The sequence below is a fragment of the Corapipo altera genome, unplaced genomic scaffold (genome assembly GCF_003945725.1).
Source record: "Corapipo altera isolate COAL_440 unplaced genomic scaffold, ASM394572v1 0, whole genome shotgun sequence".
Taxonomy (NCBI): Eukaryota; Metazoa; Chordata; class Aves; order Passeriformes; family Pipridae; genus Corapipo; species Corapipo altera.
The window spans coordinates 39,999,140-40,011,501 of NW_020884872.1; the positions used below are offsets into that span (position 1 = coordinate 39,999,140).

At 40.3% G+C, this 12,362-nt stretch overlaps 1 protein-coding gene across 1 annotated transcript in view; it reads left to right on the top strand.

The window, feature by feature from the left end:
- The first annotated feature begins 964 nt into the window (after window positions 1–964).
- The window catches only part of STK24 (serine/threonine kinase 24), a 55,053-nt gene continuing 43,655 nt past the window's right edge, over window positions 965–12,362 (top strand). The window contains exon 1 of the mRNA XM_027645036.1: window positions 965–1,359. Coding sequence (XP_027500837.1) covers window positions 1,318–1,359 — 42 coding nt within the window. The 5' untranslated portion in view covers window positions 965–1,317. The remainder of the gene's footprint in view (window positions 1,360–12,362) is intronic.

Here is a 12,362-nt window from a genome sequence, read left to right on the forward strand (position 1 = left end):
TGTACTCAAGAGCTGGTATATTTAGTCTATTTTCTAATGTAAACAATCAATGTGTGTATGTGTGTGCATACATACTTGCCTGCATAAAGCTGTTAGCTAATTTTATTTGAATTATACTGAGGGATAGAAATCTTAAGAATATTTATGTGTGTACAAGCTTCAGGAAAACAAAATAGTGTAGCATTAACTCAGCCCACATTAGACAAGAAAGAATATCATAACTATAGGAAAAACTTCAGTGGGACTTCCAACCATTTTTCAGCAAGACTATTTTGTATTTTAAAGTGTTTCACTCAGCTAAGATACTTGTACAAACTCTAGTGAATTATCTAATGAAAAGTAATGCCGTAGTGGATCATCACCTCATTTTTTAAAATCAGTTGAAAAGACAGTGACCTACACTGTCCTACGGATCCCAGACCCACCGGCTGACAGGTTTCAATAATTTTAATACTCATGTAACTCCCTAGCTTTATGCGGGAGGGGGTGTGGGGGGCTGGGAGGAAGGAGGGTAAAGGAGAGAACTGTAGGGCGTTCCATGGCACATTGGAAATCATGTGATGGAGCTCTTGAATTTCAGTTGTAATAAAGATGGGAAACGGAACACTGTCAGGTTCTCAAGGGGTCTGCCTGTGTCCAGGGCTTCCGTTGTGTGGGGGAGCCCTGACTGCTGACATGCTCTGCTCCCGTTCAGGAGCTATTGTAGAAACACGACTGTCATTCTGGTTTAGCGCTTTTGCAACTTCTGACAGGAAGTCAAGCGCTTCCTGAAACCGTAAACCTCGGTGGAGCGGTAGCGTTACCGTGACCTTCCTTGGAGCGCCTAGGCGGAGGGGAGGCAGGAGAGGGACATGCCAGACCACGTCTAGGGTTTCTACCATCCCGATGCCGGCAGGGGAAAAGCGGGGGACACCGGGCGGGGCGGCGCGGGCAGGTAGTCGCGTAGAAGAGGCGGGACTGCCACTGCGGCTCCTCCTCCTCCTCCCGCCTCAGGTTTGTCATCGTGTCGCTGGCAGAGCCCGAAGGAGGAGGAGGAGGAAGAAGAGGAGGAAGAGGAGGAGGGATGAGAAAGCCGCCGCTGTTGCATCCGTGACGGGGGCCTGGAGAGCCCACGCTCGGGACTGCCCCTTTCCCACCGCCGCGAACAGGCGCTGCTCGCCCGGGGGAAGGGCCAGAAGAAGGAGGAGGAGGAGGACGAGGAGGAGGACGGCGGCGGCGCTGTGAGTGTGTGAGAGCGTGGAGATGAGCTCAGCTCTGTGCCCTGGAGCCGCCTGAGGAGACCCGGCTCCGTCCCTCCTTCCCTCCCTGCCCGCCGCCATGGCTCACTCCCCCGTGCAGACGGGGCTGCCGGGGATGCAGGTAAGAACCTGCCCCAAGGGCCGGCACGAACACGCACCCTGGGCAGGGGTGGGTGAGAAGAGGGGGTTCCCAGCGATGGGGGGACAGGGCGAGGGAAGAAAGCGCCTCTTGGCTGTGGCTCGGCTCTGGGGACTGGGCTGGGGGCTGAGTAGCGGTATGGAGACGAAACGTGCTGTCAGCGCTTGGCATGATGCCCAGCGAGGTCACTCCGCCCGGTGGATCCCTCCCTACCTCCCTCCATCCCTGTCCTCAGCAGCCTCTGTGTCGCTGCAGGCGTGCAGAGCGGAGCGTGGTTTGTGTCCCCCTCCCCCCGGCCGGGATTTCTCCTCGGTGTTTTAATTCCTGAAGCGAACCGCGGCTCGGTGGGTGATTTTCAACCCTGTTATTTTGCGGTAAATAGGGGAAGCACACATAAAACCAGTACGTAAGAGCAGGGCCTGGGAATGTTGACCTTCAGCGCATGCTGCAGTGCCCATCTCTCTGGGGCTGGGCTGAGGTGGGTGCTCGGGGATTGTGTTTGGCTCCTGTGTTTGACTGCAAGAGTTGGTTAGCTGCTTTTGTTATATGATGGAATTTGCTGCTTCTGTGTCGTAACTATATTTTTGAAAAAACTAGTGTGATTTTCTGCTGACTGAGCTGGCTTCCCCCCCTCCCTGCCCTGTTTTTCTTAGTTTAAATGGAAACTGCTGCCAGCAAAACATTAAGGTCGTTATCATCTGTGTGTTGTTATACTAATGTTTCCCACATCTGATTAGAAACTTTCTGGCCCTAACCTCCAAAAGAACAACTTATGAATGACATGTTAGAGTTTTCCTTGATTTATGTCCTGGATTTGAAGTTTTTGGGCATCATTTGGTTTAAGTCTTGATTTACCCTGGTTTGTTTGTCTGTGAGTCAAGATTCTAAGTCATGAATCTCTTTTCTTTGCATAACAGGAGGATTTGAATTTAAAATGTTGCATGCTTAGGCATAGTTTGATTTATATGCTCAGGGATAGTACCGGATGCCATATAGAGTACTTAGGCCCACACTCTGAGCTGACTAATATTGCTCTGTAGGTCCTGCTGTTGAGTGTTGAAGTTCACCTTCCAAATATGAGAGTTTGCCAATTGCCAGAAACAGAGAAGTAAGGGTATCTTTATTTGGCTACAGTTAGGTTATTATTGGTGGGTTTGTTTGTTTTTTTTCTTTTGAGACATGTTAGAACCAAGACAAGTGTCTGCTTTGGAACAGAATCCGTAATATTATAGAATTAAAAAGTCAGATTTGTAGCTGCTCAGAAGCGAGCAGCATGTACTGCTGGTGTGTGTCACTGCATGATCTCTCTAAGCACCTGTGTTTTTTATTGCCTTGATTTATTACTTAGTTTGTAGTACTGTTGGCTGTACTAAATGGGTATATATTCGGGGTTTTTGTTAGTCCACATAATTTGTGAGTTTACTTCAAATCTCTTTTTATTCAGAACGGTGTTATTTTTCCATGATTTTTTTATTGTATTATTATGAGAGTTTCTCAAGTGTGAACTTCAACAGTGAAAAAGCCCACCCAAACACTAAAGTAAAGACCTTGTGATAGGTAGAGGCATAAAGTCTGTCAGTAATGTGAATACTGCTCACTGATTTTCTGTGACCAGTTGAAGATGATTATATCCATTTCCATTCCGACAGAATAAATAGCAGTTTTATAGTGGTCTGTTTTCCATACATGATTCTCTTTGATTTTACTTGCAGATAGATGTTCAAAGAGTAAAGTTCATACAATGTGTGACATCTACTTAAATAAGACAAAAGTTTTGGTTTGGGACTTTTGATTATGTAGAAGAGACAGGAATAGAGCTTAGTTCTCTAGGTTATAATTAAATTGCCCAAATCACGGGACTATCTTTTCTTTTTCTGTAGTGTGATCCCTCCTCCCCACCTACCAGCTTCTGCAACAAACGGTGTAAGCAGTGTCAGTGACAAGTTATGCAGCTTTCTCTGACATTTTTTGCTGTACTTATACAAGAGAGCAGTCAGTATGCTAATGGGGACAGAGTAACTTCTTGGCCCTCAAAAAATCACTTGGAGGGGCAACACTTTATTAATGCTGTTTGGCATGAGCACAGTAGTGTGTAAATAGAGCAGAGAAATGAAGGATTAATATCTTTCTCTCTGAACAAGACATCTGATCGATGTTTGAAGAGTGATGCATAAAAAGTGAGTGGGTAGAGAGTGAGCCAAAGGAATGAAAAACTGTGGAGGAAATGTAGGATGGTGCTGGAAAGTTGTCAAAACCTGAGATTTGCTGTCTGCTGCCAAGTGGGCATGTTGTAACCTGAATAAAAACAGAGTTGGGTTTTGACCTAAATTTCTATGTTGTGCAGGTTAGGTTTGAACTCAAAGTTTTTGCTGTCACTGGTTTAAGGCCTTTGTGTAGAGATAAAGTTTGAGTGTGCAGTGTGAAGCTGCATGATTGCTGAACTGAGGATACGTTGTTTTCCTTCTTCATACTTCATAGAAAGTGGCCTGATGAGAGTGCTTGTTTGTCTGTAAATGTGTGAGATTCCTGCAAGGCTGGCTTGGAATAAGTGTACATGACCTTGATTTTCAGACTGGCCTGCATTTCAAGGCTGTGATAAACTTTTATAGCTTCTTTGTGAAAGCTATATTTTAAATAATCAAGTATTGTGTTTATAAAATTATGGTAATAAATTCCTGGGGTGCTTTTAAAGTTCTGTCATCTCTAAGACAAACCTCTTCTGTGTGATAAACCCTTTTTTTATCTTTCTCCCTTTCAGTTTTTTTGGTAGCAATAACAGTGTTTATGCAGTAAGTTATTTTTATTCATTCTCCATTGTATTTTCAGTACAAGTGCTACAGGTTCTTCATGCAAAATATAAATAAGCATTGACATTCAAGCTGTCTTGCTTCAAGAATGTTAAAAGTTTAACTAAATTTAAGTAGGAACTTGACAAATGAACAGAAAAGAAAGGTTGTTAAGTGTAAAGGCACCATTTCTGGCTCAGAAAGTGTCTGAAGTGTCAGTTTGCTGGAGATTGGAAGAGTGTTTTGGGAAATATGGCTATATACTTGTCTGTTTTTGCACTGTTCCCAGGATGTTCACTTTTGACTGCTCTAGGAGAAATATTTTGGCCTAGAGGATCCTTTGTTCTGATCTGACGAGGCTGTTCTTTTGTACTTCCACACTGTAGGTATTACTGTCCTTCTTGTTATAACTCATTTTCCCTTTACAATAAACTGTTTTAACTAATTCCTGTGTGAGCTCTGTGTTTGGGAATTACAGAATATTACATTACTAAATCAGAGGCACTGGAAAGTCCACATAGCTTCTGCTGCTTTTCATTTGCAGCTTCTGGAGGAGAAGATTAGTTTTGGAGATTAGTTTTCCCAAATTTGACTTTTTTTCTTTTCTTTTCTTTTTTTTTTTAAGCTTGTGCTCACTGTTACTGTTTAGATTATAGTTTGATAAATAGTTTGCACTAACTTAGAGCACTTAAATATTTGACAGATCCTTGGACTATTATGATCTTGGCTAATCAGTTTTAAAATATCCTGAGGATAGATGTCATGGTTCTTTGACATAATACAAGCTCAACCCTTGGGTACCAGGGCACGAGTTCTAAACTGTGAAAATGAAGGGGGCACCTTCTCGCTGTATAGTCAAAGGCTGTGTCAGGGCTATGCAATAGGTGTATGGAGCTGTTTGAGAGAAGTCAACTCTTGTTGACAGTGGAACTAATGATACTGGGAAGTCATGTATAACAACATCTGCTGAATATGTGGATACTAAGCTTTTCCTCAAACGTGCCCAAAATCTTGCTATTAAGCATGTGTGGAGGAGTGAGGGTTGGTTTCTTTTGGACATTGTAGCAGGGAGAGTTGGTAAGGATGCTGAGATTGAAACCAAAACACCGTTGAAAGCTCAAAACCCAATATTTATTGCAAAGAAGTGGCCAAGTAAACGGGAACCCAATAGAAAGAGAAAAATAAGGGAAATAAGCCCTGAATACAACACCCTACTCGCTCAGGTGTCACTTACGAGGTTATCTTACCAGCTCCAAATGCCAGGAATCCTTTGTAGCAGCTGCGTTCTCGGAGGGTCAACAGGCTCACACATAGCAGGTGTCCCCACAGAAGGCAACGTGGTCCTTTGTGTGAAGTGTAAGTCCCCCCCAGAGCACGAGCCATCCACTTTTTATCCAGTTAATTGGTGACGTCTACCTGGGCAGGTGTGGTCAGCACCGCCCAGCTAGAGGCCTTCAGTCCCTCCCAACGTTATGTAAGCGGTGCCCCTTCTGCGTGTGCGTCTGTACTTTGGAATTCCCCCCGTGCTTGCACGCTATGACTTGGGAGATCTTTTAGAAATGAGTCTGGGGGTGTACATCATCACCCTCCTCTTCACTTTCTCCTTCAAATGCCCTTGGAAGGTGATCAGCCAGTAATAAGACACCAATTAATTGTAGTTTGTACAAAACTCTTCCTTCAAGGAAGAAGTTCCCGTTTATCAGTGCTTGTTTTCTCATAACTTGGCAGGAAAAACGTAGACTAAAAGTATCAACATCTAATTAAGCCCTGGTGCAGGCATACTACGAGTGACTTCTTGGTGTTGTGCTTTGCCTAAGTTCCTAGGAAGTCGTTGTTGCAGGGGCAAGCTTCAATTTGGAAAATGATGTTAAATCCTTGTGCCGTTAGACTGTACAGTTAAAATTACTGCAGTTCTATTTTATCAGTCTTTAAGTCTTTTTGTTCTTTTTTTCTGTCGCCTTTGCAGGTACTTTTCTTTTAGGGGGAAAATAACTGGTAATTAACTGTAAGGTATAGACTGCTATGTCTTTGGGGAACAGTTTGAGCTACTTAGTTTTTTTATGTTAACTTCATCACTTCCTGAATATCTGAAGCATTTATTAGGACAACTTTTTGGAATAAGGATTGACAATAGCGAATCCTTATTTTTATGAATCTCGGTGTTTCAGCCATTCTGTGATTTTGATGTGATACACTTTAAACATGCTTTCCAGAATTCTGTTCAATTTTACAATTGTTTATATGGAGGTGAGGTGTGGTGTTCATGCAGAGGCAGAGGAGGTAAGGAAAGGTACTTCCAAAGGCTGAGCTTACAAAGTCTAGTTTTGGGTCTTTGTTCTGGTACCAGTCACATCCAAGGTGGTTGGTCATCCTTGTCAGCTAGTGTGTGACCAATGTCAGCGTTCACCGTTTCTGTCTCGCCGTTAATGTCAACAGCCTCTAAGTACAAAAACATATTTCCATCCTGTGGCCTTCCAGAATAGGTAGATACTGCTTATGGCAATTGTGTCTTTCAGGTGCCCTTATAGACCAGTCAGGCCAGTCATATGCCATGGCAAGTTTCTTGTACCAGTGTCATGTTTGAGTAAGACACCCTCTTAGTCAGCTGCCATCTTTGTTCCCCGGAGAGACAAAAGACTACTGATGTAGTGAAAACATTTAAGTACTGGGCCTTGTGTTATGAGTGGTGTACAGGGCTTGATGTCAGCTTTTGCATGGTGGTATCTTTTGTGTTCCTGAAGTAGAAAATGGAAGTATGTATCTTGGCTGCATTTTTAAAATATGTTTAAATTCTTTTCATGCCCCCTTTCTTGGGAAGGGGGATAGGGGATACGCCAAGCACTGTGAACAAGGCATCTAATGTAAATTAATAGTAATATAAAATACTGCATTCATCCTATAATAATTTAGTCCCTGCTATACAAAAAAGATAGGCTGGAGAGAGTCCTGAGAAGGGCCACAAAGATGATCAAAAGCCTGACACATGGGAAAAGGCTGAGACAACTGTATTTGTTCAGCCTTGAGAAAGGAATGCTGAGAGGAAATCTCATCAACATGTTCTAGTATTGAAAGAGTGGCTACAGAGAATATGGAAACCCTCTTTTTACAAGGAATCACATGAAATGATGAGGGGTAATGGGTACAAGTTACCAATGGGAAGATTCTGATTGGACAAGAGGAAAATTTTTCACAATTAGGGCAGTCAGCCATTCGAATAATCTTCTTGGGTAAAGGATGGATACCCCAATGCTGGACTCAAATTTTTAGATTTGCCTGGACAGGGTGCTGGGCCGTCTTGTCTAGACTGTGCTTTTACCAGGAAATGTTGGACCAGATGTTCCTTGAGGTCTCTTCCAACCTGGTATTCTATGATTGAATTTGATCTGCTTTTTGCTTTTGCGATGATTGTAAATAGTACTCCACCTGCTTGCATTTGTGGAGTACTATTTAATTAAGAAGTGTTCTGTATGGCCATTTGTGTGGATGCAGCTATATAATCAAAACTTTTTTTACTTGTAAACTCTTCGTTAATCTGGGTACGTTTCCATGTATTTGTAGGCACCTGAGAATTAATAACAGAGTGATTCGCGCAGGGGACATTGCACCCAGAAAATGGTATTGGTCAGCTGGGAATTTGGAAGCATGCTTTGGATATCTGTTCTATTAATAAAGAAGTGAATGTTTTGTATTCTGAACCTCAGATAAATGCATCTTTCTTTAAAATAAGTGGAAAAAAGATTATACAAGTGCTGAGGAATACTTCTATGTTAGTCTAATTTTTGGCAGCTTTTTTATTCCTGCTGGAAACATGCTTACAACCTGTTTCAATATAGGTAGAAATCAGAACAAAGGAGTTGAACTGTGTGACAAATGTGAGTGTTAGGCTGTAGTGATGCATGCTATATGTTTTTGCCCTCATCTGTTTGTGACATCTAAAATGATTGAGATGCCAAGTTTTACAGCTTTATTCTTTGCTTTCCCTCCTCACTGTTGCAACCCACAGAATTTATGGCAATTGTTCCTTTTTACTGATAATTAATGTATTGTTATTCTTAATTCTTATTTTTGGTATTTTTCATTTTTCCTAGAAAAAAGCAGTTTCCTTATGGTAGTGAGTGTCTGAATTGCATAATTATAGTATTAGAGATGGAAAATGAGAAATATGGAATATGTGTGAAGGAAAAAAAAAGAAAAGAACAATCATGTGGTACTTTTGATAATTGACAAATTCTCAGTGAAACAGCTGGATCTCAGTTTTGCACCTAGTTATTACAGATGAATGCTTTCATTCTAGTCTTTGTAGTTTTCATTTGATATTTTGCTAATAAGTCTTCCTAAAAGAAAATAAAACTCAGTTGTTTCTGTTCATGATAATGTTCATAATGTTCATAACTATAAAATGACTATGCTAGTTCAGCTGATTTTACTTCATTATTGAGAGATGAAACTGACAGTTCAAGTTTTATTCCAGTTTTAAGGCTTGCTAAAAGTGTCTTTTTTTTCCTTCTTTACATAAAAGTCCCAGACTATAAATCCAAATATTTATTATATCTTGTCTTTTTGAGTTAGTTAGCTGCTTTTTGGAAGTACAGGTAGGGCTTGATACAATGCAGTACAGTTGAAAAATTTATTTTCTGTGTGCTGTTTCTGTTTTATTTCAATTTCACACCAACTGCAGGAAATAATTTTGTATGTTGTATCAGTTATTCATATATGGGGTATATATATGGCTGAAAACAAAAACTTGTGAGCTTCAGAGAAAGCTAAATGCTATAAGTAGCAAAATTTGAAACTTCTCCATCTTGGAATTAGTTTTCTCTGAAATAAAACCATCTTACATGTGTGTTTTGGGGAGTTGGTTTTTTTTTTGTTGTTGTTGTTTTTGTTTTTTTTTTTGGTTGTGTGTTTATTTCCTGCCCCTGCTTTGGTAGCCCAGATTTGTGGGAAAGCTGCATGGTTTGAATTTGTGCCTTTTACCCAAATTTACAATGTGGCTCCACTACTGCCACTCGTGCAGCTAACTCTGTGGGGATCCAAGGGAAAAGGAAAGCTGCTTAATGCTGATCTGTGTTGAGGTGAATAGGCTTTAGGCGGTTTTTGAAAGATTGCAAGTGGAAAGCTTTTGCAGTTCTGCTTCTGAAATTGAGAGCTGTGTGATGAAGGATGACATCAGCTGTGCCAGCTATTTACTTTGACTTTAGCTTCTGAGTTCTCTGGGTACTTGGGAAAATTGCCTGTATGAACTTGTCTGCTAGATTTCTGTTCTCTGGTCTGACCAGAGAATAAATTTAAAAGAAAGAAATTATATACAGCAATAGTGTCTCATTTCAAAAGAAATTATGTATTTGTGTAGTATATTTAGCACTAAAACTAATTCTTGGTGTGATAGGCATAGGGCATCACAGAATAGATGAGATTGTAAGGGACCGCTGGAGCACATCTAGTCCACCTGCTCAGAGTCAGCAGGTTGCTCAGGGCCACATCCAGCCTAGTTTTGAGTACCTCAGAGGATCAACAACCTGCCTGGACAGCCTTTTCTAGTGTTGGACTATCCTTACAGTAAGAGAGGTTGTTTTCTTTTCCTTTGTGGTTTTTCATTTGTTTGTTTTTTTGCTTTTCCTCTTTTCTTTGTAAGTTTGCATGAAATTTCCTGAAACTCAGTTTCTCCCCATTGCATCTTGTCCTTTGACTGGACACCACTGAGAAGAATCTGGCTTTGTGTTCTTTTCTCCTTTCCATCAGGTATTCACACACAATAAGATTTCCAACTCCCCAGGCTTCTCTTTTTAAAGCTAAAACAATCCCCAGAAATTTCTGAGCCTCTTCAGATGATGGTGTTTTGAGCTCAGTCTTGATAGGGAATGAGGACTGGACTGACTAATTGGAAATGGATTTGGTGAAATGAAAAGTATACAAAATGAGGTGTTAAAAGTTGATTGTATATTTCAAACAACCCAGCACAGAGAAATTACTGATCTGCAAGTCAAATCAATTACACAAATAAGCTTGAGAACCTGAATACAGAAATGCCTTATAATTCCTGCAAGTTAAAGAAAAAAATAGTTTTTCAACTCTTCTCTACAATAACTGGATGAATAACCCTTCATAAAAGGAGGTTAGAAGTAAAACTGGAATGAGATGCAGAAAAATACTCCGTTAAAGCTATATTTTAGGTCAGAATGGTTATGGATAAAGTTTGATCTAACTAGTTTGAATTTCAGTAACGTTTTCTATTGAGCTATAAGGGGCAGCTAGTTCAGATGAGACTTAGGGAATCATAAAAATAAATACTTTGCAAGACGTGTATAGTCTGGGCTGTAAGGAGCATACTGCAGAGGTGGTGTCAGAGTGGAGGGTACTGCTGGTTTCTCCAGGATTGGTCTTGACAGTTGCTGACTGAAAAGTGACCTTAGCATAGAAAAAGACAATGCATGCTGATTAAAATTGCTGATGGTACAAAATTTAAAGGCACCTGTTTCACTTGAGAGGCCATTACTGAAGAACTACACAACCTTGAGGATTGGAATTACTGAACAAAACAGCGTGAAGTGCAGCTTGTCATAAGTATGAAAGATTACAAAGAACCTTTGCAATGGGCTGGGAGTTCATTAGTTGGAAATGCAGAGAATTAGGAAGAGGTGATTTAGTTTAGTTGGTTGCAGCAGAGTTTGAGCCATGAGGCCAAATTGAACAGATAGGATCTGAGAATGTATTGCACTATTTTTATTCCATAGAAGTGGGCAACAGTGCTGTTAGGTACTGAGAAGAGTTAATTTTAAATGCAGTATGTTTTTCTGGCTGATTAAGGTCAAAAATAATGAATCCAATGTGGTACAAGTACAGAGAGATTACTCAAATTATTGGATGAATGGTGGCTTTGCTCGTGGTGAAAAGGACTTTGTTCTGCATGGCTGAACAAGCTGGAGATTGAGACAGGATGGTTTCAAGTTTGTGTTCAGAAGTGTGAAAAACTATCTGAAATAAAAAGCAAACTAATTCAAGTATCTATAGAAGTTGTAAGTTCTGAAATCATTCTATCTGAACATTCCAGAATTTGTTTTTGATTTGCCACATTGTGTACTCTGTGTCCCACTTGGAAGGGAATGTTTTAGTGATAGAGTCCTAGCTCCTTATCAAGGTAGTTAGCGTTACTCTTTTGCAACAGATGTTGATGTTCTATTCTGTATTTTCTAGCAGTATTTAGTGTTCTCAGTTGCCTGAAGGCTCTTCTATCAGTTCCTTTATTTTAATATTAGCAGGAATAAACTATATGCTTAGTGAATGCTTGCAAAGAGTAGAGTCGGCAAAACTGTGGTGTATGGAAGACATTTTTTCTATGCAGTCATGTAGAGAGACTATTTATAAAGTTCTTTGTTTATTTTTGCTCTGCTGGAAGTATTTACAAAAACAAACAGAAATAAATTTGGGGAGAATCCTTTCCAGATGTGATCTTGGACAAATGAATGGGAATTTGCCACTCATGTACCTTCAAATTCAAGCAGTTCATTATGTGTCGGAGGCCTGGTCTCTCCATTTTTGAAATAGAGAAGGTCATTAAAGAGAGACCAACTGGTAGTTTTGCAAAAACATGAGTTGCCAGTGCTTTAAGGATCTCACTTCAAACACTTGGTCTCCTGAGAAGAAAATTGAGACCTTCTTAGAGAGCAAGAGTGTGTTGTTTTGTTTGGTTTTTTTAAACACCAACTACCTTCTGTTGCTCAGAACAAAATTCAGGAATGGCAACTGTTAAATTTTAGAACAAATAAATGAATTTACAGAAGTTCTGAAGTGGGAAGGAAAAGGTTGAGGTTTTTAAAAAATATTTAGTAATTTCACAAGGAACTTGGAAAATAAACTCTTATTAATAATTATTTTAATCCTATTAATTCCAGCTATTATTGTACAATTAACATTTCCAAACAGCTGCAAAATTTTAATCATAAAAATTGAACAGTTCTTGAGTTCTCCAGGAGCAGGTACCTTCCTTGCTTTTCTGGAGTTATTAATGTTCTTTTACATTGTTTTATAAAACTGTCAGCCTAATACCAGAATCCCAAGAGCTTGACACTGTAAAAATGAATCTGTGAGATTTCTGCAAGTCTCTGAAGGTTGTGGTGTCATGAAATAATGGGCTTTAATATAAGATTGCAGTAGATGGTTGAGTGGAAAAGGGAAAATATGGAGTGAATACATACAGCC